Source organism: Carassius gibelio, chromosome B16, assembly GCF_023724105.1.
Source record: "Carassius gibelio isolate Cgi1373 ecotype wild population from Czech Republic chromosome B16, carGib1.2-hapl.c, whole genome shotgun sequence".
In the NCBI taxonomy this organism is placed as follows: domain Eukaryota; kingdom Metazoa; phylum Chordata; class Actinopteri; order Cypriniformes; family Cyprinidae; genus Carassius; species Carassius gibelio.
This window is the reverse complement of record NC_068411.1, coordinates 1,873,133-1,900,343: the sequence shown is the minus strand read 5'-3', so window position 1 is coordinate 1,900,343 and position 27,211 is coordinate 1,873,133. Positions and strand designations below refer to the sequence as shown.

Here is a 27,211-nt window from a genome sequence, read left to right as displayed (position 1 = left end):
CCACTCTCATCTCTCAGGCATGCACGCAGAGGCATCACCAGGAAAGCGAAATTGGGAATAAATTTGTTGTACAATGAGAGGCCTAGCAGACAACACAACTGAATAGCATCCGATGGTGCAGGTGCATTGATTGCTGCAGAGGGATGTTCCTGATACAGCTGAATACCCTGTGGCGTCACCATGTGTCTAAAAACTTCAAGCTCTGCTTTCTGAATTGACATTTAGACTCATTCAGCACCAACACGGCATCTTTGAGACGTTGCAGCACATTCTCTAGCGCTTGATTATGGTCTTGCAGCGAGCGTTCCCAACTGATTATGTCGTCCAGATAATTTGCAACATTCTGGAGTCCTTTTAGTATGGCAACCATCATCTTTTGGAATGCAGAGGGAGCAGATGCCAAGCCATAAGCTACCCTGCGGAACCTGAAGAGGCCTCCGTGTGTAATGAATGCAGTGAGGTCCCAGCTGTCTTTGTGAAGAGGTACGTAATTGAATGTACTTTCTAAGTCAATAGTTGAAGATACAGATGCACCTTGCAGTATTGTCATCATCTCCTCCATGTGTGGCAATGGGTAGCTATCAGCCCAATGTAGCACGCTGTTATGGAGGAGTGGAGAAGGTACAGGCTCAAGCAGACAGTGTGTCCATCAAATCGAAACTGGAGTCCCTTAATAAGGTCCATGCCTGACAAAGCTGAGCCATTGTCGATGATGAAGAAGTGTGCAGGATAGGTATGGTCATATTTAGATACTGTTGCAGATAAACATCCTAGTACTGAAATTGGTTCTTTTAAGTTAAGTAACTAAACGGGCAGTATGAGAATGTAGCGGCACAGTAGAAATGCGGCTCATACAATTGCTTTGGCAGGATGGACACTGATGAAACAATGTCCACTGTGAGTTAAAGAGAAACAGGGATGGCAGCAGGTGTGGCATTTATGATCACATCACACGTCAAACGGTCAGTTGCTCCAGGTAGACAGAGAATGCAAACCTCTGGTAATTCAACTGAATGCACCGAATGCATAGGAGCAGAATGGCAGAGTCGTGCAAAATGTCCAGTCTTATTGCAATTCTTACATTTAACAGATGCAGCAGGATATTTTAATAAACTGTGTGCTGCTCTCAGGAAAGGAATACTCAGTATTCATATAACTAATATGGGTCCTTCTAAAAAAATTGCATATTGTGATAACAGTTCATTATTTTCCATAATGTAATGATAAAAATGTAACTTTCATATATTTTAGATTAATTGCACACCAAATGAAATATTTCAGGTCTTTTATTGTTTTAATACTGATGATTTTGGCATACAGCTCATGAAAACCCAAAATTCCAATCTCAAAAAATTAGCATATTTCATCCGACCAATAAAAGAAAAGTGTTTTAATACAAAAAAAGTCAGCCTTCAAATAATTATGTTCAGTTATGCACTCAATACTTGGTCGGGAATCCTTTTGCAGAAATGACTGCTTCAATGCGGCGTGGGATGGAGGCAATCAGCCTGTGGCACTGCTGAGGTGTTATGGAGGCCCAGGATTCTTTGATAGCGGCCTTAAGCTCATCCAGAGTGTTGGGTCTTGCGTCTCTCAGTTTTCTCTTCACAATATCCAACAGATTCTCTATGGGGTTAAGGTCAGGAGAGTTGGCTGGCCAATTGAACACAGTAATACCATGGTCAGTAAACCACTTACCAGTGGTTTTGGCACTGTGAGCAGGTGCCAGGTCATGCTGAAAGACGAAATCTTCATCTCCATAAAGCTTTTCAGCAGATGGAAGCATGAAGTGCTCCAAAATCTCCTGATAGCTAGCTGCATTGACCCTGCCCTTGATAAAACACAGTGGACCAACACCAGCAGCTGACATGGCACCCCAGACCATCACTGACTGTGGGTACTTGACACTGGACTTCAGGCATTTTGGCATTTCCTTCTCCCCAGTCTTCCTCCAGACTCTGGCACCTTGATTTCTGAATGACATGCAAAATTTGCTTTCATCCGAAAAAAGTACTTTGGACCACTGAGCAACAGTCGAGTGCTGCTTCTCTGTAGCCCATTTCCTGCACAAGCCTGTGCACGGTGGCTCTGGATGTTTCTACTCCAGACTCAGTCCACTGCTTCCGCAGGTCCCCCAAGGTCTGGAATCGATCCTTCTCCACAATCTTCCTCAGGGTCCGGTCACCGCTTCTTGTTGTGCAGCGTTTTTTGCCACACTTTTTCCTTCCCACAGACTTCCCACTGAGGTGCCTTGATACAGCACTCTAGGAACAGCCTATTTGTTCAGAAATTTCTTTCTGTGTCTTACCCTCTCGCTTGAGGGTGTCAATGATGGCCTTCTGGACAGCGTCAGGTCGGCAGTCTTACCCATTATTGCAGTTTTGAGTAATGAACAGGCTGGGAGTTTTTAAAAGCCTCAGGAATCTTTTGCAGGTGTTTAGAGTTAATTAGTTGATTCAGATGATTAGGTTAATAGCTCGTTTAGAGAAACTTTTCATGATATGCTAATTTTTTGAGATAGGAATTTTGGGTTTTCATGAGCTGTATGCCAAAATCATCAGTATTAAAGCAATAAAAGACCTGAAATATTTCAGTTGGTGTGCAATGAATCTAAACTATATGAAAGTTTCATTTTTATCATTACATTATGGAAAATAATGAACTGTTATCACAATATGCAAATTTTTTGAGAAGGACCTGTATTTTTTTAGTATTATGTGCTGCTCTCAGGGCCGGGGTACTCAATATTCATATTACCATTATTTTAATAATCCATGCGGTGCTCTCAAGGCAGGAGTACTCAGTGTTCATATTACTGTAATTTTTTGTGTATTATGTGCTGCTCTCAGGGAAGGAGTACTCAGTATTCATATTACTATTATTTTTACTTTTCTATGAGCTGCTCTCAGGGCAGGAGTATTCAATATTCATAAGCTATGTGCTGCTCTCAGGGCAGGAGTACTCAATATTCATGTTACTATTATTTTACTAAACTATGTGCGACTCTCAGGGGAGGAGAACTCAATATTCATGTTACTATTATTTTACTAAACTATGTGCTGCTGGTTGTGTTCTGATTACTGTGGACAGTAATCCCCTCTCTCCCTGACTGCGGGTGTCGCTGTTGGACAGTGTTTTCTCTACTTCCTGTTGGCCTTCTGTAGCTAATCGTAGCTCTGTGTAGCTGTTTTTGTTTTTATTTTTTTTTTCTCTAGAACCTTTATCTTACTATCACTCTCTGTTTTTTAAAGTGATAAAATATAACTTAATTCACACCATATTTCTGATATTATCGATGAATCTTATCAGATTAATTTTGATCGTTACTTTTATTTTATATCCGTGAGTGCAGTACACCTGCAAAGCGTTAGCACTCATTAGCTTGTCATTAGCGTTTTCATTCGAACCTATCGCTGTTTGCTTTTCTCCTCTCCTCACTCTCGCTCCAGTTTTCCAAGTTCATCAAACAACCGCAGTAAGAATATTTAATCAAGCATGGTGATTAATGGCTTCTCCTGCTATTGTTATGTGCACCTCTTGCCACATGTACAGTTTATCTATCTCTGTCACAGATGAGGGATTCACATGCGATAAATGCAGGGAAATAGTTAGGCTGACAGAGAAGATTAGCTAAGAAGTCTAGCTCAGGGATTCCTGTTCCTGTTTATGTTAAGTGTTTGGTCCATTTCCTCTCTAAGCCACACCCTTTTCCTAGATCTCTTACTCCCCTAGCCGCACATGCTTTAGGCCCTAGCAGAAACTCTTGTGAAAAGTAGCAGGCTTAGCCCCTTTATTCTCTACCTAACATTCTAGTGTTCTTATTCATTGCATTTCATTGCAGACTAATTTATTTAGTGTTTTGTTTTCACTGTGCTCTTTCCTATCTTCACCTTTTTGCATGCTGTTGTGATTCTGTTTCTTGCAGTTCACCTTCAGTTGGCCTCTTTGTGTGTGTGTTGTGCTTCTCTCGTCCGCAGTGAGCCAGGGATGTCGCATGCATCCAGTCCCGCAGTCCCTTGGGATCAGCTAGCGACATGGCTGGAGACGATGACGACCTCCTTCCTGCCAAAGGACACCAGTGACCTGCAGCACTTCAGCCAGAGACAACTGGACACTGAGAGTGACCAGCTGATGGCAAACGATCCGACGCAGAGTTACACCCATAAAGAACTCGCCAGGATCACAGGGACCCTAGCTCACCTCCTCATCGCCTAGGCACGGATCAGCGAAAAGAGCAACCACAACTTGGAGCAGGAAGCCGCGGCTCTGAGACTTCGAGTGGAGGAAGCCCTACAGCATCAGGCCCACACTCAGAGTCGTCTAGATAAGCTACTTCTCGGGACCCAAGACCAGCACGAGAAAGAGAACGCTACAGATCCAGAGCTACAGAAAGAAGTGGAAAGACTTCAAAATGCTCTGGAGAATCTTCGTCTGGACACAGACCAAAGAGAACATTTGGAGAGAGAAACCCGAGAGAGACTCGAGGCAAAGCTCCGACAAGGTGACGCTCTCCTTGAAAGGGCTGAAATCGAACTGAAAGAAAGAGATGCTAAAGTTAAGGCCTATGAAAATCACCTGAAAATGGCCCGAGCTGAAATCCACAACCTTACACAGCGTAAAGACTTTCTAATAGATGAACTTGACATGGTTCACAGAGAACTGAAACATTCTTATAGCCTGCAACGTGAACAGAAAGAGGAAACACACTCCACAGAGTTTCCCCTGGCCAGTGAACCCCAGCCTTTCAGCCAAGAACTTCGAGCTGAAAAAGGGGGTGAAAGCCTGCTTTTCAAAATGTCACCAGCCAGCCTCCACGAACCCCTGTCTGCAGTGGGGGAAGGAAAACCCTTCCAGAAAGTCCGGGTCACCAGCCACGGACACATAACTCCAAAAGAACTGGACAAGCTGGCTAGAAACATCCCTACGTTCAACCCAGATCCTGCAGGAGGCCATGACATTCACGCTTATTTACAAGATATAGACTTTCACTTGGAAACTGTCACCAACGTAACCACTTGGGACAAATTGTACCTGCTCAGAATTACGTCCATTCGTGAGGTACGCAGTTTCTTAGACCGTCAACCAGAGACTGTCAAAATGGACTACCAGCAACTGCGAAAAGCTTTGGTGCGTGAATTCTCTGATCCAGAATCAGACCAAGGGCTAGTAACCGCAATGGACCTCAAGCAAGGTCGACTTGAAACCCCACCAAATTTTTACAACCGACTGCGACGTGCCTACTTCGGAGCAAGGAATGAACCAGGCATGAAGGAAGACGTCAACTTCCGAACTTTGTTTCTGCGAAACCTCCATCCTACTGTCAGCCACCATTTGGGAGTGTTAGCGTGCCCACGTAGAATGTCAACGCAACAGTTATGTGAGTTAGCACATAAGGCCTACACCAAACAAAAGACTGTGTCAGAAAAGACTGTAAAACACCCAACTATTTGCTCTGTCTCTGAGCCCTATTCAGAGTTGACCCTAGAGGGCGCCCAACAGCACCCCAGTTATACACCCAGCAACCGAGAGTCAAAACCCCTCCCATAACCAAAAGGGGGGGGCCACCTTGGAAGCCGGCCGGAGACCCAGAAATAGCCAACGTGATGCTTGGAAACTCAAGGCTGAGCCCACATCTAACAAGGAAAGTGCAGCCACATCCGAAGCTGCAGAACTTCTGAGAATACTGAGAGAGTTCCTTCAAAAGAAACCTCACAAGGAGGACAAGAAGGATAAACCAGACACCGCATGACTAAACCTTATGCCTGAAACCAGCACCACTCCCGACGTCTCCACAACTGAACCAAGCACACAGAACACTGTTTTTCAACCACGAACTATTGAACTACCTGTTGCATCAACAAACGATAGCAACACCCACTCAGTCCAGCTGACGTCTGCACCTCCTGACCAAGAAAGCATCATCCCACACACTGAGGTGCCAGAAAGTGCTGTTTTGGTTATCTGTACCCACAACGAAACACACAAAACATACCCTAACTGCTTATCGATCAACACACAAGCCCCAACACCAAAACTCCTGGGGAACCTGATCGAGAAGGGAGTGGCTCGGAAACTCTACGTAACCATCACTTTAGAAAAGGAAATGAGACTCGAAGCCCTTGTGGACACAGGCTCAGACCTCACGTTGATTTCAGCTCAACTATTTGATAAGCTCAAATTTGAAGCTCAGAGACAGAATCGAACTCTAAATTTTCACACTTGCAAGCTGAATGTGCAGTCATACAGCCAAAATGACATCCAGCTCAGAAACGTAGCTCCCATCGACCTGACGATTGGTCCTATGAGTCTAGTACATCCTATTTATGTCTCACCAATGGACAATTATTCATTTCTCATCGGGAAAGACCTGCTAAATCGCTTTGAGCCTTTACTGGATTTCAAACAGCTGAAAGTCTGGGCTCAAGTGCGAGAACCTCTTCCCCTCCAGCCACACAGTTCACCGGTGCCAGACGGTCAGGTCACAGAGGTCACGACAATTCCCACGGTACCAGACTGTCAGGTCACAGAGGTCACGACAATTCCCACAGAGCCAGACTGTCGGGTCACAGAGGTCACGGGAACCCCAGCAGCCAGCCATAGGTATCCAGCCTCAACAACGAACCAAGGCTCAAGTTCGATCCTCTGTACCTTCAAGGCCACTAAAGACTCTGATACCTACTGCCCCAAGGTCAAAACCGAACTGCAGCTGCATGATATAACAACAACGGACAGTATTCTGGCCATATGGGCAGACAACTCAGCCATTAGTCTCTCACTATACAATGCAATCACTGAGAAGACACCTGACCTCCCTTATGCCAGCAAGCGCACTCGTTTCCCTTTGAACTCACACCCATCCTCAATGGTGTCTGCTGGAGGAATCTGCGCTTTGCATGTGAAATGGAATTACCGGTGCCTGACTCATTATTTCCTGGTCCTTCCGGACCTGCCCCACGATGTTTACATTGGAGCAGACCTCTTGATTTGCCTCAAGGCTCATGTGGACACTTTTAATGAAGTTGTATGGGCCCCATTGACTTTGCAGCCACACGTTTCCATCAACCATGACAACCTCATATCAGGGCAGACCATCCCAGAAGTCTGCACTTTAGTCAACGAACAGGAAATGGTGGTACCAGCCTACACCAAAGGGGTCGCTATTCGGCTCAACATGCGATGGGGTCAAACCTTAAACCACACGCTGGGTTTCTTCCAACCCTCACCTGAATGTGTGGAACTCGGACTCACACTGGAAGCCACACCCCTCATTGAAGTGTCATCTCGTGTAGTCTACATCCTGTTCAACAACTGCACGGCAACTGACATCAACATTCCCAAGGCCTACCGGCTGGGATGGCTAGTGAGCAATGACTTTCATGATTTTGAACTTGTACTACCTGTCATTGGTCCCATTCCACCTGCACTGATACCCGAAGGGAATACAGACAATACATTGTTCACTGCACCCTTCAAACTCATTGCCATCACATCTGTTATGTCGGTGTGTAAAGACCAAGTGTGCAGAACGGAGCTGACCGAGGACCAACACCTCACAATATACACAATCTCCCACCAGAACGTTGGTGAGGCTAATGAATCTACTACACCTCTCAATACCAACCCGACTGATGACACACCGATGGAGGAGCCTTACCCAGGTTTTGAATCTCAAGTGCAGCAAATTCTACAAGACGCAAATGCACTTCAGAGCGATACGGATCGTCAAGGACTCAGACAAGTTCTGTATAAGTTCAAAGAATCCTTTGCCAAAGACTCTCTATGACCGCCATCAGTTCGTAGCAGTGAATGAAGATGTATCATATCGATCACAAGTGCAGTATGGAGTACCTCAAGGCTCAGTTCTAGGGCCGCTACTCTTCACGCTTTATATGTTACCCTTGGGAGATATCATCAGGAAACATGGTGTTAGCTTTCACTGTTATGCTGATGATACGCAGCTCTATATTTCCTCGCAGCCCGGTGAAACACACCAATTTGAAAAACTAATGGAATGCATAGTCGATATAAAAAATTGGATGACGAGTAATTTCTTACTGCTAAATTCAGAAAAAACAGAGGTGTTAATCATAGGGCCTAAAAACTCTACTTGTAATAACCTAGAACACTGTCTAAGACTTGATGGTTGCTCTGTCAATTCTTCGTCATCAGTTAGGAACCTAGGTGTGCTACTTGATCGCAATCTTTTCTTAGAAAGCCACGTTTCTAGCATTTGTAAAACTGCATTTTTTCATCTCAAAAATATATCTAAATTACGGCCTATGCTCTCAATGTCAAATGCAGAAATGTTAATCCATGCATTTATGACTTCAAGGTTAGACTATTGTAATGCTTTATTGGGTGGTTGTTCTGCACGCTTGGTAAACAAACTACAGCTAGTCCAAAATGCAGCAGCAAGAGTTCTTACTAGAACCAGGAAGTATGACCATATTAGCCCGGTCCTGTCCACACTGCACTGGCTCCCCATCAAACATCGTATAGATTTTAAAATATTGCTTATTACTTATAAAGCCCTGAATGGTTTAGCACCTCAGTATTTGAATGAGCTCCTTTTACATTATACTCCTCTACGTCTGCTACGTTCTCAAAACTCAGGCAATTTGATAATACCTAGAATATCAAAATCAACTGCGGGCGGCAGATCCTTTTCCTATTTGGCGCCTAAACTCTGGAATAACCTACCTAACATTGTTCGGGAGGCAGACACACTCTTGCAGTTTAAATCTAGATTAAAGACCCATCTCTTTAACCTGGCATACACATAACATACTAATATGCTTTTAATATCCAAATCCGTTAAAGGATTTTTAGGCTGCATTAATTAGGTAAACTGGAACCGGAACACTTCACATAACACCGTACTTTCTACATCATTAGAAGAATGGCATCTACGCTAATATTTGTCTGTTTCTCTCTTGTTCCGAGGTCACCGTGGCCACCAGATCCAGTCTGTGTCCAGATCAGAGGGTCACTGCAGTCACCCGGATCCAGTACGTATCCAGACCAGATGGTGGATCAGCACCTAGAAAGGACCTCTACTGCCCTGAAAGACAGCGGAGACCAGGACAACTAGAGCCCCAGATACAGATCCCCTGTAAAGACCTTGTCTCAGAGGAGCACCAGGACAAGACCACAGGAAACAGATGATTCTTCTGCACAATCTGACTTTGCTGCAGTCTGGAATTGAACTACTGGTTCCGTCTGGTCAGAGGAGAACTGGCCCCCCAACTGAGCCTGGTTTCTCCCAAGGTTTTTTTCTCCATTCTGTCACCGATGGAGTTTCGGTTCCTTGCCGCTGTCGCCTCTGGCTTGCTTAGTTGGGGTCACTTCATCTACAGCGATATCATTGACTTGATTGCAAATTAAAACAGACACTATTTCAACTGAACAGAGATGACATAACTGAATTCAATGATGAACTGCCTTTAACTATCATTTTGCATTATTGAGACACTGTTTTCCAAATGAATGTTGTTCAGTGCTTTGGCGCAATGTATTTTGTTTAAAGCACTATATAAATAAAGGTGATTGATTGACTGTGGTCTCTCCAACCTCCACACGGTGCGCATCCCTACGCACCCTGATGCTCCTCCCACTTTTGACAGACAGTACAAGATTCCCATCGCCTCACACGAACCAGTGCAGGAGATCATCGAATCTATGCTTGAAAAGGGGGTCATACGTCCATGCAACAGCACCTACTCAGCCCCCATCTGGCCCGTCCTCAAACCTAACGACTAATGGCGACCCACCATTGACTACAGGAAACTAAATCAACAGGTGCCGCTGTCACGATGGCCCATGACCCAGCTAGAACAAGAACTACCCCAAATCAGAGTAGCCACAATCTTATCTACACTTGTTGTGGCCTCTGGATTCTGGACCATTCCGGTGCACCCGGAAGACCAACACTAGTTGGCATTCACATTTGGCAACAGACAGTTCACCTTCAACAGGTGTCCGTTCGGCTACGCAAACTCACCAGCCGAATTCAACATCTTTCTGAACAAAGCCTGCCCAGACGCTAGAATGAGAGGCAACCTGATCTATGTAGACGATGTTCTCATCAAGAGCACAACGGTGGCCGACCACCTGAAAGAAATAGACTATGTTTTGAACCAATTATCCACCGCCAGAGCCAAGATCGCCCTCCACAAAGGACAGTGGTGCCGAACTAAGGTTAACTACGTGGGCCTGCTCATCGGATCCCAAGGCATTGAACCTCAGTCAAACCGCATTCATGCCATTCAAAACATCAAGCCTCCCACCAACGTCTCTGAGCTGCGGAGTTTTCTAGGGGTATGCAATTACTCTCGACAGTTCATCAAAAACTACTCAGACATTGCCAGACCTCTGACAGCTCTGCTAAAAAAAGACTGCCCTTTCGTCTGGTCAGAGGCTCAAGAACACGCCATGAAAGAACTAAAAAGACATTTATGCACAGCTCCGTGTCTTGCTTACCCCGATCCCCAAAAGGAAGTCTACCTGGAAGCTGGGTTTTCCAACCAATGTCGCAGTGCTGGCCTGTACCAACGGCCTGACCAAGGCAAGAAAGTAGTTGCCTATGCCAGCAAGACACTGCTTCCACCAAAATGTAAGTTCTCAGACTGTGAAAAAGCTCTGCTCTGCACTGTATGGGCCATTCAGCGATTCTCCAATTACATTGGAGCACAGAAAGTTATCATAGAGACTTGCCACCAGCCAGTAATGTTCCTCAACAGCCAGCGAATCCGAGATGGCGTGGTCACCAATTCACGCATAGCCACATCGTTAATGGCTCTCCAAGGACACAATGTTGAGGCACGGTATGCACAAAATCAAAAGTCTGCACTGGGCAATGGCCTGGCCGCATGCCAAAACTGTTGTGATAACACATCTGCAGAAGAAATGGGTGTGCAAGAACCCCAACAGCAACAACCGACCTGTCACAGGTACTTTGAAGAGAATGCGTGTCAGGGCATGCTCACAGCCTACGTCGATGGATGCTCCTACAACCACGATGGCATCCTTAAGGCAGGTGCAGGAGTGCTGTGGGTCAACGACCAGCCGTGTTCCCCACAACACTTCAAGTTAGGTCCCCAGTCATCACAATATGCAGATATAGCAGCCATTCTCATAACTCTGCAGATCGCATCAGCCCATGACATCAGAGAAATCCTCATCTGTACAGACTCTAACTATGCCAGACTCAGTTTTGTGTGCCACCTTACAGGCTGGAAACAGAATGGTTTCAAAACGGCAAACAACAAGTCAGTCAAACACCAACACCTGTTCCAGGAATGTGATAACATCACCGAAATGCACAATATGACTGTGTACTGGAAGAAGGTAAAAGGACACTCTAAGCTACCAGGGCTGGACAAAGACTTAAATGATAAAACCGACGCCCTCGCCAAAACAGGCACACTACACGGGGAGGTGTGGTCACCCCCAGAACCCACACCCAGCCCCGATGTTGCAGTGTTAACCCACAGCAAACGACCTTCACCTGTGGCAGTGCCCGCCTCACAGTCGCTATGGCTAACTCTGCAGATCTCCAACAACGACATTGCGGATATGCAAGCCTCTGACACTGCCATAAAGACAATTCTTAACCACCTCTCTGACCCCTCCAACCACCCTATCACTGAAGCTGAGCTCAATGATGACTCGTGCCTCCGACACCTGTATAACACCAGACACATGCTACGTGTACAAGATGACATTCTGTGGTTTGCACCTGATGACAGCACATCGCCACGGCTCGTGGTGCCACGATGCCAAAAGGGGTAATGCTAATGTACGCCCTCGACACACCATGTGCTGGACACCACGGTGCCAGAGCCACGTATGACACACTGAGACAGGTGGCATTTTGGCCCGGCATGCAACAAGATGTGGCAGAGTACGTCAGAGAATGTCTTGTGTGCTGCCAGTTCACACCAGCAAACCCAAACCACAGAGCCCCACTGCAACGCCCAACTCAGACAGAGGTACCCACTTCACGGCCGAGATCATGCAACAGATCTGGAAATGCCTAGGGGTACAAGCTAAACTACACATCAGCCACCATCCAATTGCATCCGGCCAGGTAGAGAGATCGAACCGAGCGGTGGTCGCCATGCTGAAAAAGTATGTGTCTCCTAATCAGAAAGACTGGGATGTGAAACTAACCCTTGTGTTGATGGCCATCAGAGCCACCCCACAGGAATCAACACGGGTGTCCCCTTTTGAACTCATGACTGGGCGGCAGATGACCCTGCCACTACACTTGCTGTATCAACCAGGAGACTCCAACCTTGTCACCGCTTACACCACATTCCAGTACCTTGACGAGCTCCATAGAAACTTGAAAACAACGTTTGCTTTTGCCCAGCAACACCTGCAAAAAAGCGCTGAAGGCCAGAAAGCATACTATGACCGGAAAGCGTCACCCCAGGAACTGAATGTGGGCGACAGGGTCTTGTATTACCGCTTCACCCCGCCAACTCAGACAGGCCCCCAGCGGCTGTCAAAGAAATTCCTGCCACACTGGACGGGACCTCATGAGATTATGAACAAACTCTCCCCAGTTGCGTACCAAATCAAGCCGGGGATCGAGAGAACCAGTTCTCAAATGGGTCCACCGTAACCAGATTAAGAGACATGTGGCCACTAGCAGAGAAAGACAGGGAGGGGCCAATGCAAGCTAAACACCAACTGCCGCCATCGAAGCGAAAAGACTGTCCCATCCAACCCGGGACAAACCTCACTGACCTGTTCCCTCTCTCTCTTTTCCCTTTTCCTCCCCATCTCTCTCTCTCTCTCTGGCCGGTAACAGGATGCTGCTGTGGATTCTCATCCTGTGCCTCCAGTCAACCAGAGGCCAGACGTCATCAGACATCATCACACCGGGTCCTGCCTCGGGCATTGTATTGAGAGAGCAACCAGGACTCCTGATCACGAATTGTCGGACGTACACCCAGAAAGTATACGTTCGATTCGACCCCCGCAACGTCTACAGAGCACACTACCCCCACGCTGTAGCCCAGTACAGCTAGGCTGGTGCCCGTTGGACAGAGGACTCCCTCCAGCACGCCGAGGCCGATGTCAAGCACATGCTCAACCAACTTGAGAAGATGACTGTTACCCAGTCGGAACTAGGTGGACACAACCGCCGCCCCCAAACGTTTCCTGGGAGCGCTGCTCGGAGCCGCCGCTGCTATTGGAACTCTGTTCAACATTGGTATGTCCAGTGTCAATGCAGTAAATATAGCCACTGTGAGACGGCATGTGGCTGAAATTCAGACTGAACTTCCACAGCTAAAAGAGCAACTCACTACACAGAGTGCATCCTTGCAAACCATTGGAAAGACTTTGAAAGGAACGGTGGTCATTCTCAACACCCACAGTGTGCTTTTGAACCAGACCATGAACTCAATGAAACAGCTGTTCACTGTGTTCCAGAATGACTTTGCCCAAACGCAGCTGGTCACAGCATTAATGACTGACATGCTACGGGAAGTGAGTTCTTCCATCGACAGTCTAGCCATGGGAAGAATTCCACCATACCTGATACCCCTAAGCCTGGTGCAAAATGTGCTGGCTTCCGCCATCACCACACCCACTGATCCTATGCAAATCCACCTTGCCTACTCTCTAGGTAGTGCTATTCCCCTTTACGTGGATCCTGAGCAGAAGGAGATGAGTTTCCTCCTGAACTTACCCATCATAGAGTCAAGCCGAATCTACAGACTCAAAGACATTGTTAATGTGGGGTTCTGGAAGGATAACACTCATATCAAGATACGTACCCCTGAGGTGGTGGCGTACCATGACAGCAACACCCAGCTGTACTTAGCCCCAAACCTGCACATGTGCACCCTAACTAAAGACATTCACTACCTCTGCCCCAGCAAACCGTTTCTCAGAGACAATACTGATGGAATCTGCGGGTTGCAGCCCATGATCAGCGACACGCGTTGCCCTGCCGATGCCCAGCCTCGCAGCCACGTCACGAGACGCAAGCTGAGATTGTAGGTGATAGATGGATCGTTAACACTCCAGTACGTACCGCTACACCGACCTACGACCAGCATGACACAGCCACCCGTGTCAACCTGCTTGACCAGAGCATGTGGATTCAAGTCACGCGAGGGGCCATCCTCCACCTCGACGATCTGGCCTTTTACCATCTTCCGAGTGAAGAGTACCAATCAGAACTAGAAATCCCATCCTTCTTCAAGAACTACAACTTCACCCTAGGTCCGCAGTTGGAACTGTGGATTGAAAAAGGCGGGCCTCAGCTCATTGACATTGCTCCCGTCGACGCAGCCCTCCAAGTCTTGTCTCGATTGCCCATCCTGAACACCTCACCTGTTGTCCAAGCCTTGACTGCAGCTGACACAGCACTGTGTATCTCCATGGTCGTCGGCCACACACTGACCCTTGGCGTGGCCTTAGTCCTATACAGGAAACTCAACGAGATGCGAATCTCTGCAGCTAAACTCAAGACAACTAGGATTGGAGGTCTCCGATGGAAACCCCGAAGGGAAGGTACCACACCAGAGACGGATAAGGACCTCATCGAGTTGAGTCCTCAGCCCTAACAAACACCTGCTATCCGACTGTCAGGATTCACCTGCCATCCGACCATGGTGGTGGGTGTTGTCCGATAATGACCACAGGGCATCATCCGACCAACACCCGCCCTTTTTACTCGCAGCGATCACACATTCCAGTGAAACAGACGCACACAAATTCAAAAACAGGCACAAGCATTTTTGGCTAGCCCATGGACCTTTTCCTACTTAAACTACCTCTAAATGTATTTTAATGTCTCCCTTTTTGTGCTCAAATGTATGTATGTGGCATAGTGGAATATATGAATGTTACTGTGTGTTTAATGCAAACTTTATATGCATTTAGTTAAGAATAACTCTGTATCTTTGTATACGGGATTGGTAAAATCATAGTTCTTGGTGTCTGTATAATCGTAAAAACACGACTGTAACGAATCTTGATAGCAAATTACAAAAAGATGCATTGTTTCAGAGGAACGATCTTGCTTAAAAAAAATGTTTAATTTTGTCATTGCCATAAATTAGACCAGTGGGCGGAGATCAGCAAACAAAGAAGATTTTTCCCGCCTCAGTTTGTTTACACTTCATTGGCTCATACTGAAAAATAGGTGTAAACCTGGTTTTACGTAAAAGCTCAGGGAAACCTGTATTCTGTGCATTCCGCCAGAGAGAAAAGGGGGTTCCCAGCTTTGAAACCGGACTTCAAGAAGTTCTCCGTTTATTCTTCTTTACTTTTCGTTTCATTCCAGTTTTTCTTTATTGTCTTCGGATATTTGACTTCGTTCAATTGTCTTCACGAGCCAAACGAACTTAAGTCTAATCATCTTTTGGCAAAGTTTACCTTCGCGTTAACCATCGAGCTCATGCATCATCTGCTCTGGAAAGAACCGCGGTGAGGCCGCACGGACGGACAATTTGAGTGCAGCTACACACAAGAGCCAGATCAAAACAAGTACTTTCTTATATCGCAACTAAAATTGCTGTTTAAGGTTGTCTAGGCTATTCCATGTTTGTGAAATTATTCAATGACTTGGGGTCTCTTGCAAAGTTAACTGTTTGAAATTGTCACGCTGACACTTTCTCTCCCTCTCTCTCTCTCTTTTTCTCTCTCTCTCATTTATCTCATTATTATTCTTGTTCGTTTACCTTGTTTTAATTGTATTTCCGTTTTGCTATATACTCATATTTACTCCGTGTGAATTGTAGTTATGTACTCTTTAGTCTGTTTTTATTAAATCCTATAATTTGCTTGAATTGAATTGTTTTATTGCTCATTGAGATCGAAGTCCCTGAATCGTGTGATCTACGCTACGAGCTTTGTTTTATATGAATTAATTTCAGTAATTTTAGTAGTACAGACACAGAAAATATTGTTTTTCCTGATCAGAAGATTAATATTTCTTGGAGTTTGTAAGAAGGGTATTTTTATTGAATTTTGATAAGGAAGTCTAGTTTCCAGTTCACTGGACGAACAGATTGTCTAGATTAACTTAAATTAATTCTAGTAAAGGTTACCTTTAAATGATTAAATATTCCCTCTTTGGGTAATTTAATATTTGTAAGCAATAAGCACGTTATATTCATAGACTCATGAATATTCACTTCATTTGAATTAATTATTCCCCAGAAAGTGATTGTTGCTGCAGTTGTTTATATTGCGGTGTGTAGCCTGTAGTGTAGTAACGTTAGCGTGCTGTTTGAGGGAGAAACGTTTCACAGGCATCGAGGGCAGAGGCGTCATGCCCATTCAAAGATTTCTGAGCCAAGTTGATTTTAAATGCAGCTTCCAAACGACCAAAAAAAAAAACAGCAGAATAATATTTTTTATATATTTGATATAATCACACTGTTGTGATTAGATCGTTCAGTGCACAGCATCAGCTGCTAAATTCAAATCTGTGTTCGCTGGCTGGCGCTGAGCCAGAGACATTCGTACAATGCTTCATGATAACCAATCAACGGTTCTGTTGCGCGAATGCAATGGCCAATCGGAGACGTGCAGAAGAGTCATCATGAAACGCGGTGTTTTTGTTCACTTGCTCGCTGACTAAATTATTTAGCGAATTCTTTCTTCAGAGAGAGAGAGAGAAAAAACAAAAAAATCCTGATGTGCATAATGTAATGTAAAGTGCTTCAGTGATTGTAATGGTAGTTTTTGAGAGTGCCTGAACTCTGGCTAGACTGAATGAAAATGTTATTTGATAATGTAAATGTTCTTTACTCTCTGTAAAATGAAAGTGTTAAAATAAGTAACTTACAATATTGTTATTAAAATTTACATTAAATACAAATTCAGTCGTATTAAAAATATGTTATGGCATGATATGGCACTTAAGTAAAAAGTTGGGGTTTTATGTGTAGTTAATAGATTACACTACCTTTCCATTTATTGATCAAATAACAATCTATAAAGGTGCAAAACGCGTTTACTTACACGTTTGAGAATCGAGATATTTCCTGATATATTAAGCATGTTTGGAATTGTTTTGAACAAAAAGGAAAAATAAATAAAACATAAGCCCATATAAGTTATACAGTGCTTTCATAGCATGACTCAGTTGTTTATTGTTTTGTATCAATATTTAAGGTGGACTTATTGATTAGGTGCAAGAATAGTAGTGATGGTTAAAATAATAGATTGATAATGAAATAGTAGATTGTGCCTTATTCCTAGATGGATAGAGACTGTAAAGTAATAGATCAGAGGAGGAGATGGAGATAGAGGAAGAAAAAGAGGCAAATGTAGACGCACAAGTGACAGAAAGAGCAGGTAAGCAAGCCAGGAGACAGAAGCTGGTGAGAAAGAGGAAAGAGTGTTTTCTGTAGTTTTTACTATAACAGCTGTTCTTAATTATTCTGTAGAACAGAGAAGAAAAAGCCATCAGGTTGGGACAATTTAAGACATTTCAGTTTCTAATCCCAGAGCTATTATTAGGTGGAAATAATTTTTCTTTTTTTACTTTTAAACTTAAAATTGTCTCTTCTAATCTTTTTCTTTTTCAAAACTGCATCACAGCATTTGCTACCGCATCAATACATAATCATCCATATCGATACGCAAATCAGCAAGGAATGCATCACAATAAATTGCTGTATTGCTATTTTGAACCGCGCTATTTAAAGCCTTGTTCCATGTGCCCCTTTTATACTTTGAGCACCTGCCCCTACAAAGGTCTCTGCACGGCCCTGCTTGAAAGTAACCTATCCTACAGAAAATCATTAAAAACTGCTAGATCCGATTACTTTTCTTCTCTTTTAGAAGAAAACAAACATAACCCCAGGTATTTATTAAAAATAAAGCCTCAACAAGTGTTGACATTTACCAACACCAGATCAGTAATGACTTTATGAACTACTTTACTTCTAAAATCAATACTATTAGAGATAAAATTGCAACCATTCAGCCGTCAGCGACAGTATCGCATCAGACAGTGCACTATAGACCCCCTGAGGAACAGTTCAACTCATTATCTACTATAGGAGAGGAAGAATTGTATAAACTTGTTAAATCATCTAAACCAACAACATGTATGTTAGACCCTATACCATCTAAGCTCCTAAAAGATGTGCTTCCAGAAGTCATAGATCCTCTTCTGACTATTATTAATTCCTCATTGTCATTAGGATATGTCACCAAAACCTTCAAACTGGCTGTTATTAAGCCTCTCATCAAAAAACCACAACTTGACCCCAAAGAACTAGTTAATTATAGACCAATCTCGAATCTACCTTTTCTGTCCAAGATACTAGAAAAGGTGGTATCCTCATAATTATATTCCTTCTTAGAGAAAAATTGTATATGTGAGGATTTCCAGTCAGGATTTAGACTGTATCATAGTACTGAGACTGCTCTCCTTAGAGTTACCAATGTTCTGCTCTTATCTGATCGTGGGTGTATTTCTCTATTAGTTTTATTGGATCTTAGTGCTGCGTTTGACACAATTGACCACAACATTCTTTTGCGTAGACTTGAACACTTTGTTGGCATTAATGAAAGTGCATTAGCATGGTTTAAATCGTACTTATATGACCACCATCAGTTCGTAGCAGTGAATGAAGATATATCATATCGATCACAAGTGCAGTATGGAGTACTTCAAGGCTTAGTACTAGGGCCGCTACTCTTCACGCTTTATATGTTACCCTTGGGAGATATCATCAGGAAACATGGTGTTAGCTTTCACTGTTATGCTGATGATACTCAGCTCTATATTTCTTCACGGCCCGGTGAAACACACCATTTTGAAAAACGAATGGAATGCATAGTCGATATAAAAAACTGGATGACGAGTAATTTCTTACTGCTAAATTCTGAAAAAGCAGAGGTGTTAATTATAGGACCTTTCTTCATTTCAGTTAGGAACCTTGGTGTGCTATTTGATCGCAATCTTTCCTTAGAAAGCCACATTTTTCCATCTCAAAAATATATCTAAATTATGGCCTATGCTCTCAATGTCAAATGCAGAAATGTTAATCTATGCATTTATGAACTCAAGTTTAGATTATTGTAATGCTTTATTGGGTCGTTGTTTTCCAGGCTTAGTAAACAAACTACAGCTAGTCCAAAATGCAGCAGCAAGAGTTCTTACTAGAACCAGGATGTATAACCATATAATCACGGTCCTGTAAACACTGCACTTTTCCTATTTGGCGCCTAAACTCTGCAATAACCTACCTAACATTGTTTGGGAGGCAGATAGACTCTTGCAGTTTAAATCTAGATTAAAGACCCATCACTTTACACATAACATACTAATATGCTTTTAATATCCAAATCCGTTAAAGGATTTTTAGGCTGCATTAATTAGGTAAACCGGAACCGGGAACACTTCACATAACACCCTATGTACTTGCTACATCATTAGAAGAATGGCATCTACAATAATATTTGTCTGTTTCTCTTTTATTCCGAGGTCTCCGTAGCCACCAGATCCAGTCTGTATCCAGATCAGAGGGTCACTGCAGTCACCCGGATCCAGTACGTATTCAGACCAGATGGTGGGTCAGCACCTAGAAAGGACCTCAACTGCCCTGAAAGACAGCAGAGACCAGGACAACTAGAGCCCCAGATACAGATCCCCTGTAAAGACCTTATCTCAGAGGACCACCAGGACAAGACCACAGGAAACGGATGATTCTTCTGCACAAACTGACTTTGCCGCAGCCTGGAATTGAACAACTGATTTTGTCTGGTCAGAGGAGAACTGGCTCCCCAACTGAGCCTGGTTTCTCCAAAGGTTTTTTTCTCCTTTCTGTCACCGATGGAGTTTCGGTTCCTTGCCGCTGTCGCCTCTGGCTTGCTTAGTTGGGGTCACTTCATCTACAGCGATATCGATGACTTGATTGCAAATAAATGCACAGACACTATTTAACTGAACAGAGATGACATCACTGAAGTCAATGATGAACTGCCTTTAACTATTATTTTGCATTATTGACACACTGTTTTCCTAATGAATGTTGTTCAGTTGCTTTGACGCAATGTATTTTGTTTAAAGCGCTATATAAATAAAGGTGACTTGACTTGACTTGACTGCTCTCAGGGCAGAAGTCCTCAATATTCATACTACTATTATTTTAATTATCTATGTGCTGCTCTCAGGGCAGGAATACTCAATATTGATATTACTATTTTTTTTGAATAGGTGCTGTTTTCAGGGCAGGGGTACTCATTATTCATATTACTTTTATTTTACTAAATTATGTGCTGCTCTCAGGGCAGGAGTACTCAATATTCATATGACTGTTATTTTTAGTGTATCATGTGCTGCTCTCAGGGTGGGAGTTTTTAATACTTTATTACTGTTATTTTACTAAACTATGTGCTGCTCTCAGGGCCTATACATTTTTTTACACGTTTTTATTACAGCTCTGACTGTTTCATGTAGTTTTTCTTCTCTTTGCAGAATAACATTCTTGGAAAAGGCAGAAGCCATCAGTGGTCACTTCTTGGAGAAAGGAAATTTCTGGACTTTCTTTGTAAGCTCCTCTAGTTTAAGTTGAGAATCTTGCTGATATTTGTGCCCATATTATTGCTGATATAAGTGTAGGATTATCCTTGAACAGCCCATTTCAGTAAAGAAATCAACACCGCATTCCTAAGTTCGGCACGATTCCCCATCGAACCATTAGTGCGTCATAAAACACAGTCATGGTGCCAAGATGCCTAAAGGAGATAAAGGAGTCACCCCCCTTTCCCTTTTTGTGCCTGTCTAATTTCATACCAGAGACGCCAGGACAGGAGGACAAGATTTGTCAGGACAAAGACTCTTTGTTCCCCATACCGAATGGCCAAGAAACCCTGTGGTGATTCCAGTACATAAATCCCCAGCCTTATCAGAAAAGATCAGATGCTAAGGCATTCCTTTGGCCCAGGATCACCACAAACCTTAAACCAGGGAACTCCTCCTTTCTGCAGCTGTAAATTCTAGAGACTTTGTCTCCAAAACCAATAGACTGAAATTTAACCCACTTGTGGTTTAATACAAACAACGGTCTCAAAATTGCTTCCAATAAGCTGATTTGATTCCCAGTATTTACCTCACATATATCTTAAGTATCATGTATGTTTTACATGACTTGTGGGATTATTTCTGTGTCTTTAACTTTCATTACAGCCTATCCGTAGGGTTTTCTACCTCAGTTATAGGAACTTATCACCAGAAGTTGCATCTGTATTATGCATGCTTTATATTACTCAAGATAATTTTGTGTGTTAAACACTTCTCAAGGCTAAATACTTATTTACTTCCACCTCAACTATGGGAAGTATATGTATTTTGGTACCTACTTGATGGGTAAATGATTTCTAGAATTTTGATATAAACTATTAAGTTTGCTTATTAAAGCGTTTAAACTAAACTCCCAGGAGTTTGAACACACGGGGACATGTGGACATTACGCTAATTATATGCAAGAGCCGGCCAAGACAATATCTGATTGGCTGTCGCCCTAAGAAGGATGGGTCAGATGGACACGCTTATAACCCAATGACAAGCAGCTATGCGTTGCTTTTTGCCTTTGCTTTTTGCCATGCTTGCAGTGACTTTGGCTCTTGCCAATGTTTTGTGCTGACCTTTCCATCGTCCAGCGTGTAATCTTCAAACTACCAAGGGCTCACTCAAAACTCATCAACTCTATCGTAACATCCTTCGCTGAACTTCGTCAAAGAAAACCTTCTCAGAGTCAAAGAGCCAACTCCGTTGCATAACAACCCGCAATCCAGGAAGTCTCGCAAACGAAGCGCCACCTGGCAAAGCCGACCAACCATCACCAACGATTGGCGTCCCTCAGAATGCGTCATCGACTGACTGCCAGACAATCAACACCAGAGATTCTGTCTCCAGCAACTTCCAACCTCTCGCCCAGAGGAGCATCCAAATGCAAGTACACAATATCTCATAATTCTGGCTGAAACTGGTGCAAATCTTGGGACTCCATTCACCCTCCGTTAATAACATCACTTTTCTCTGTCATTGTTTGAATGAATGTTTGTGTGTTTTCGTTAGTTTAGTTTGTGTGTATTAGAGTAGTTCAATAAAACCTTGTTTGATTTTACATACCAGTGTCTTGTGCTGTGTGCTTACAAGTTACTGCCTTAAACTGCAGATTCTGTTACCTTGCTCATAATCAGTTATCCTAATTTTATGATATTATTACCATAGGCCACGGGATAATATTTTGTCCAGAATTGATCAAATACCCTAATCTCAATTTATCGGTTGAAGAATAGTTGATAAACTGTTAAATATTAATTCTGAATAATTTGCATACTAATTCGGTGTTTATTCACTTTAATTCAATCCCCTATTATTTTACCCTTAAATATTATCTTTCATGAATTGCAAAATAGCTGTTTGTAAATGTAAATAGGTCTGCAACTGTTTACAGATCAAATTGCACGACAAATAAAGTTTTGTCTCGTAAAAGTAAGAAAATTGATTCTGAACTACTGTGCTGAAATGAGTGTCAGAAACTCCAATGTTACCAGTTACCTGTTTGTTTGCATAATGCAAGGCTATGGATGTCATCGGCTGTCCTTCAAATGTTTACTACTCTAATTTGCCCTCAATCACTGTAGTTGTAGCTGAGGCCAAACAGAGTACAGTAGTCTTTAGAAATTGTAGGGTTTAAGGATATATTATGTGTCATTAAGAAATTGTCAATTTTTTTCAGGGTTTTGAAACGTTATTTTTATGATTTTACTAGTAATTACGTTTGCTTACATTGATATATTTCAGATGCTGGGCAGTGAGCTGTTCATATATGTAATGTTCCTGGTTTGCAAGTTTGCTCCACAAAAGAAAGTGGTCCAGGAAATATAAGAAAATGAGGATGTTCATGATTCAATGTCCAAAATTAAAGACTTTATGTAAAATAATGTTTTTGTTTTTATATTTTTACTTATTTTTTCATAATCATCAGTGTAAATTCAATTCAAAATCAACAGTAAAATAACAGTAGTATGAATATAGAGTACTCCTGCCCTGAGAGCAGCTAAAAGAACAGTAAAAAATAATTGTAATATGTAAATTAAGTACTCCTGCCCTGAGATCAGCACATAGTGCACTAAAAATAACAGTAATATAAATATTGAGTGCTTCTGCTCTGAGAGCAGCACATAATACATAAAAAATAACAGTAATATGAATATTGATTACTCCTGTCCTGAGAGCAACTCATAGTAAAGTAAAAATATCAGTAATATGAATATTGAGTACTTCTGCCCCCAGAGCAGAGCATATTACAAAAAATAACTTTAATATGACTAGTAATCCTGCCTTGAGAACATCTAATAGATCAGTAAACATAATTGTGACATGAATTGAGTACTCCTGCCCTGAGAGTAACACACAGTACACTAACAATAACAGTGATATGAGTATTGAGTGCTCCAGCACTAAGAGCAGCTCATGGAAAAGTAAAAATTACAGTGATATGAATATTGAGTAATCTTTCCCCTAGAGAAGCTTATAGAACAGTAAAAATAACAGTAATATGAATATTGAGTACTCCTGCCCTGAAAGCAGCACATAGTTTAATAAAATAATAGTAATATGAATATTGAGTACTCCTGCCCTGAGAGCAGCAAATAGTTTAGTAAAATAATAGTTATATGAATATTGAGTGCTCCTGCCCTGAAAGCAGCACATAGTTTAGTAAAATATTAGTAACATGAATATTGAGTACTCCTGCCCTGAGAGCAGCACATAGCTTAGTAAAATAATAGTAAAATGAATATGGAGTACTCCTGCCCTGAGAGCAGCAAATCATTTAGTATAATATTAGTAATTTGAATATTGAGTACTTCTGCCCTGAGAGCAGCACATAGATAATAAAATTAATAGTTATATGAATATTGAGTACTCCTGCCCTGAGAGCAGCACATAATACACTAAAAATAACTAATATGAATATAGAGTATACTCCTACACTGAGAGCAGCACATAGATCACTAAATAACAGCAATGTGAATATTGAGTACTCCTGCCCTGAGAGCAGCTCATATAACAATAAACACAACTGTGATATGATTATTGAGTACTGCAGCACTGAAAGCAGCTCATGGAACAGTAAAAATCAAAGTGACATGAATATTAAGTACTCCTGGACTGAGAGCAGCACATAGAACAGTAAAAATAACAGTAATAGGAATATGGAGTACTCCTGCCCTGAGAGCAGCAAATAGTTTAGTAAAATAACAGTACTATGAATAACATTAACTGACTGATGTAATGTCAAGGAGATATGAACAAGTTTTTTCCGTTAATATTGGTTTCACAGACAGCGTGGAAGCACTGGAAAAGCATGTTTTACTCCAGTTACCTCATAACCATCTTTGTTCGCTAATTATCTTTTAAAATGTTAGAGATGTTAATTTTTTCATGAGAATACACAGTAAATTAGCTTACCTTTCAATAAATGCCTCCCACAATTAGTAAGTAATATATCTGTCTGAAGTATTCCTTCCACATGTTCAAATTTCCTGACTCCGCCTCTGCCTTATTTTCATTAGATGAATCTGTAAACCAATAACTTTCCTTTCTGCCCTCAGAAAAAGTTTGAATAAGTAAAACTCCCATTTGCTGTAAGGAAATTCACAAAAAGTGTCCAAAATAAACAGGTCCTCATCGTGCTGTGGGGTTCAGGTAGGTAGAGCAGTGATGAGGAAGTAAGGGTCAAGGTAAGGGACAGCGGCTTCTTCCAGCGGCTGCATCCCTCTGGCTGGCCGCTGTACTTGAAGGGACTACAGGGCCCGGCATCCTGGCCTGATGGCTGTGTAACAGGTGCAGTTCTCATCCAGACCACGGGTCCCCAGACCGCGGGTCCGGCAGCTTACATTTATTCATTTAGCTGATGCTTTTATCCAAAGCGACTTACAATTGCTATATATATCAGAGGTCGCACGCCTCTGGAGCAACTAATAATAATAATAATAATAATAATACATTTTATTTATAACTAGGGGTTAAGTGTCTTGCTCAGGGACACATTGGTGTCTCACAGTGGATACGAACCCTGGTCTCTCACACCAAAGGCATGTGTCTAATTCACTGTGCCAACACCACCCCTCTCAGAGCTCACGTCTCTGGCAGCCCAGGAGTCCCTCTACTTACCCTTCCTGGACCCACAAGGACACCAGGTGCATGCACGGGGAAGACACCGGTCTCCCAAAGAGAGGCACACTCGGCATTTAAACAGTGGTGGTGATGAGGCTCCATCTGGTGTACCCCATCACACGCCACCAGCCAGCTCTCACCAGCCAGTGCCCCTCCTCTCTCACACACCCCCTCCTGTCAGGAGCCTGGTGAAGGGTAGTGATTAAGAGATGGGGTGACGATGAAAAATAGTTAGGGGCCGCCGACTCATCACAATACACACAAATAGAGTGATACATTACGGGATGTATACATACATACTGTATGTGGATATATACTGCAAAATATATTTGTTAGATTTGGTTCATTATATATGTAACATATATGTTCCCATGTAAATGTTAATGTACACACATGGTCAGAATTGTTGATACCCTTGGTAAATATGATCAAAGAATGTTGTGGAAATAAATCTGCATTGCTAATCCTTTTAAGCTATTATTATTATTATTTTTTTAAATCACAAAAATCTAACCTTTCATCTGAGAATAAGAATTCAAAATGGTGGGAAATATCATTATGAAATAAATGTTTTTTTTTTCTCTAATACACATTGGATACACACTTTTATTCAATATTTATGGGCAGGACTCGAAAAAACCCACATCGTGAGATGAACTAATCAATTCTCTTTCTGGCTCAGACTGCATTGACTGAAACAGGTGAACTTTTTTTATTTTATTCAATGCTTCGAACATTAACAGAAAGGTGTTAACTGGGAGATTTACAAATACTGACTGAGATTACAGTAAATTTTCATTCACACTCTTTACATCATAAAACAAAATAAATGTAAAATAAAATAAATTAACAACAATGAAGAAAATTAATTAAATAAATAAAAAGAAAAAGTAGGGGAGTAATAGGTTTTCACATTAAGAAACCAAAGTCCTATAATGAAGTATACAAAAATCTTTGGGACTTTTCATTCCTTTTAACATCTCCAAATACATTACAAATTCCTCTTTAAACACCACTAATCATGGGGGAGTTTTGATAAATGTAAATTTGCAAAATCAATCTTTTTATCCTTAAATAACAAGCCAAACTTAACACTTTCCCATGAGAGGATCAGTCTTAAAGGTAATCTTTGGTGTAGCCTACAGAATGCATTATTCCAGAATGGTTGTACCAAATTATACTGAAAATACAGATGTTCAACTCTTTCTATCTCCAAATTGCATAATTGGCACATATCAGAGTCCCCAACATTAAATCTTACTCTTAAAAATTATTTTGCAGGATAAATATGATTCATAATTTTAAAATGCACCTCTTTACATTTAGGGTTGACAGGAAATTAGTTCTAACTTAAGACACTCTTTTCCTACCATAATGACAAAATATATAAGATCTCTTTACTGGTCCTGGAAAACAACGTTGTAACAGACAATTCCTCAAAAATCTGTTAAAACATTTTGTTTATCAGCAAAGTTAACATTTTTTATCATAAGATCAGGTATTTTTTTTTGTTCCTTGACTAATTTAATCATCTGCAATGGTATATTCTTTATTACTTTATCATACATTTTAGAGGAGCAACTTACATTATATTTGTCACAAATATCATCATAGCTCAATATATTCCCTAAGTCAGGGGTGCCCAGCCCTGCTCCTGAGGATCGACTCTCCTGCAAAATTTGGCTCCTACCCTAATCAAACACACCTGCCTTTTATTTGTAAGTGAGACAGAAAACCTTAATTAGTTGCTTCAGGTGTGTTTGATTAGGATTGGAGCTAAACTTTATAGGACAGTCGATCGCCAGGAGCAGGTATGGGCACCCCTGCCCTAAGTTGTCTATAACATGTATAAGTGACCATATGCCTTTCTTCCACCACTCATCAATAAACACAGATTTTCTATTCACCAAAATACACCTGTTATTTGAGATATACATGTTATGGGCTAAAATGATGTTTAAAAATCTGTTTCCAATGTAGCAGAAATGAGTCGAATCAGACAAATGAAAGAGTCTATCAGAGCTGTGTGCATTG

The 27,211-nt window shown here is 42.2% G+C and overlaps 1 protein-coding gene across 1 annotated transcript; it reads left to right on the top strand.

Moving 5' to 3' along the window:
* Window positions 1-5,737: 5,737 nt before the first annotated feature.
* Window positions 5,738-19,419, top strand: LOC127974375 (uncharacterized). Its single transcript, XM_052577584.1, has 2 exons — window positions 5,738-8,843; window positions 19,367-19,419. Exon 1 carries the CDS (start codon window positions 5,759-5,761, stop codon window positions 7,781-7,783), a length of 2,025 nt encoding a protein of 674 aa, XP_052433544.1. The 5' UTR covers window positions 5,738-5,758; the 3' UTR covers window positions 7,784-8,843; window positions 19,367-19,419.
* The last annotated feature ends 7,792 nt before the right edge of the window (window positions 19,420-27,211 follow it).

Excerpts from the sequence above, each read along its gene's own strand:
- LOC127974375 (XM_052577584.1), top strand. The coding sequence starts at position 5,759 with ATGCCTGAAACCAGCACCACTCCCGACGTCTCCACAACTGAACCAAGC.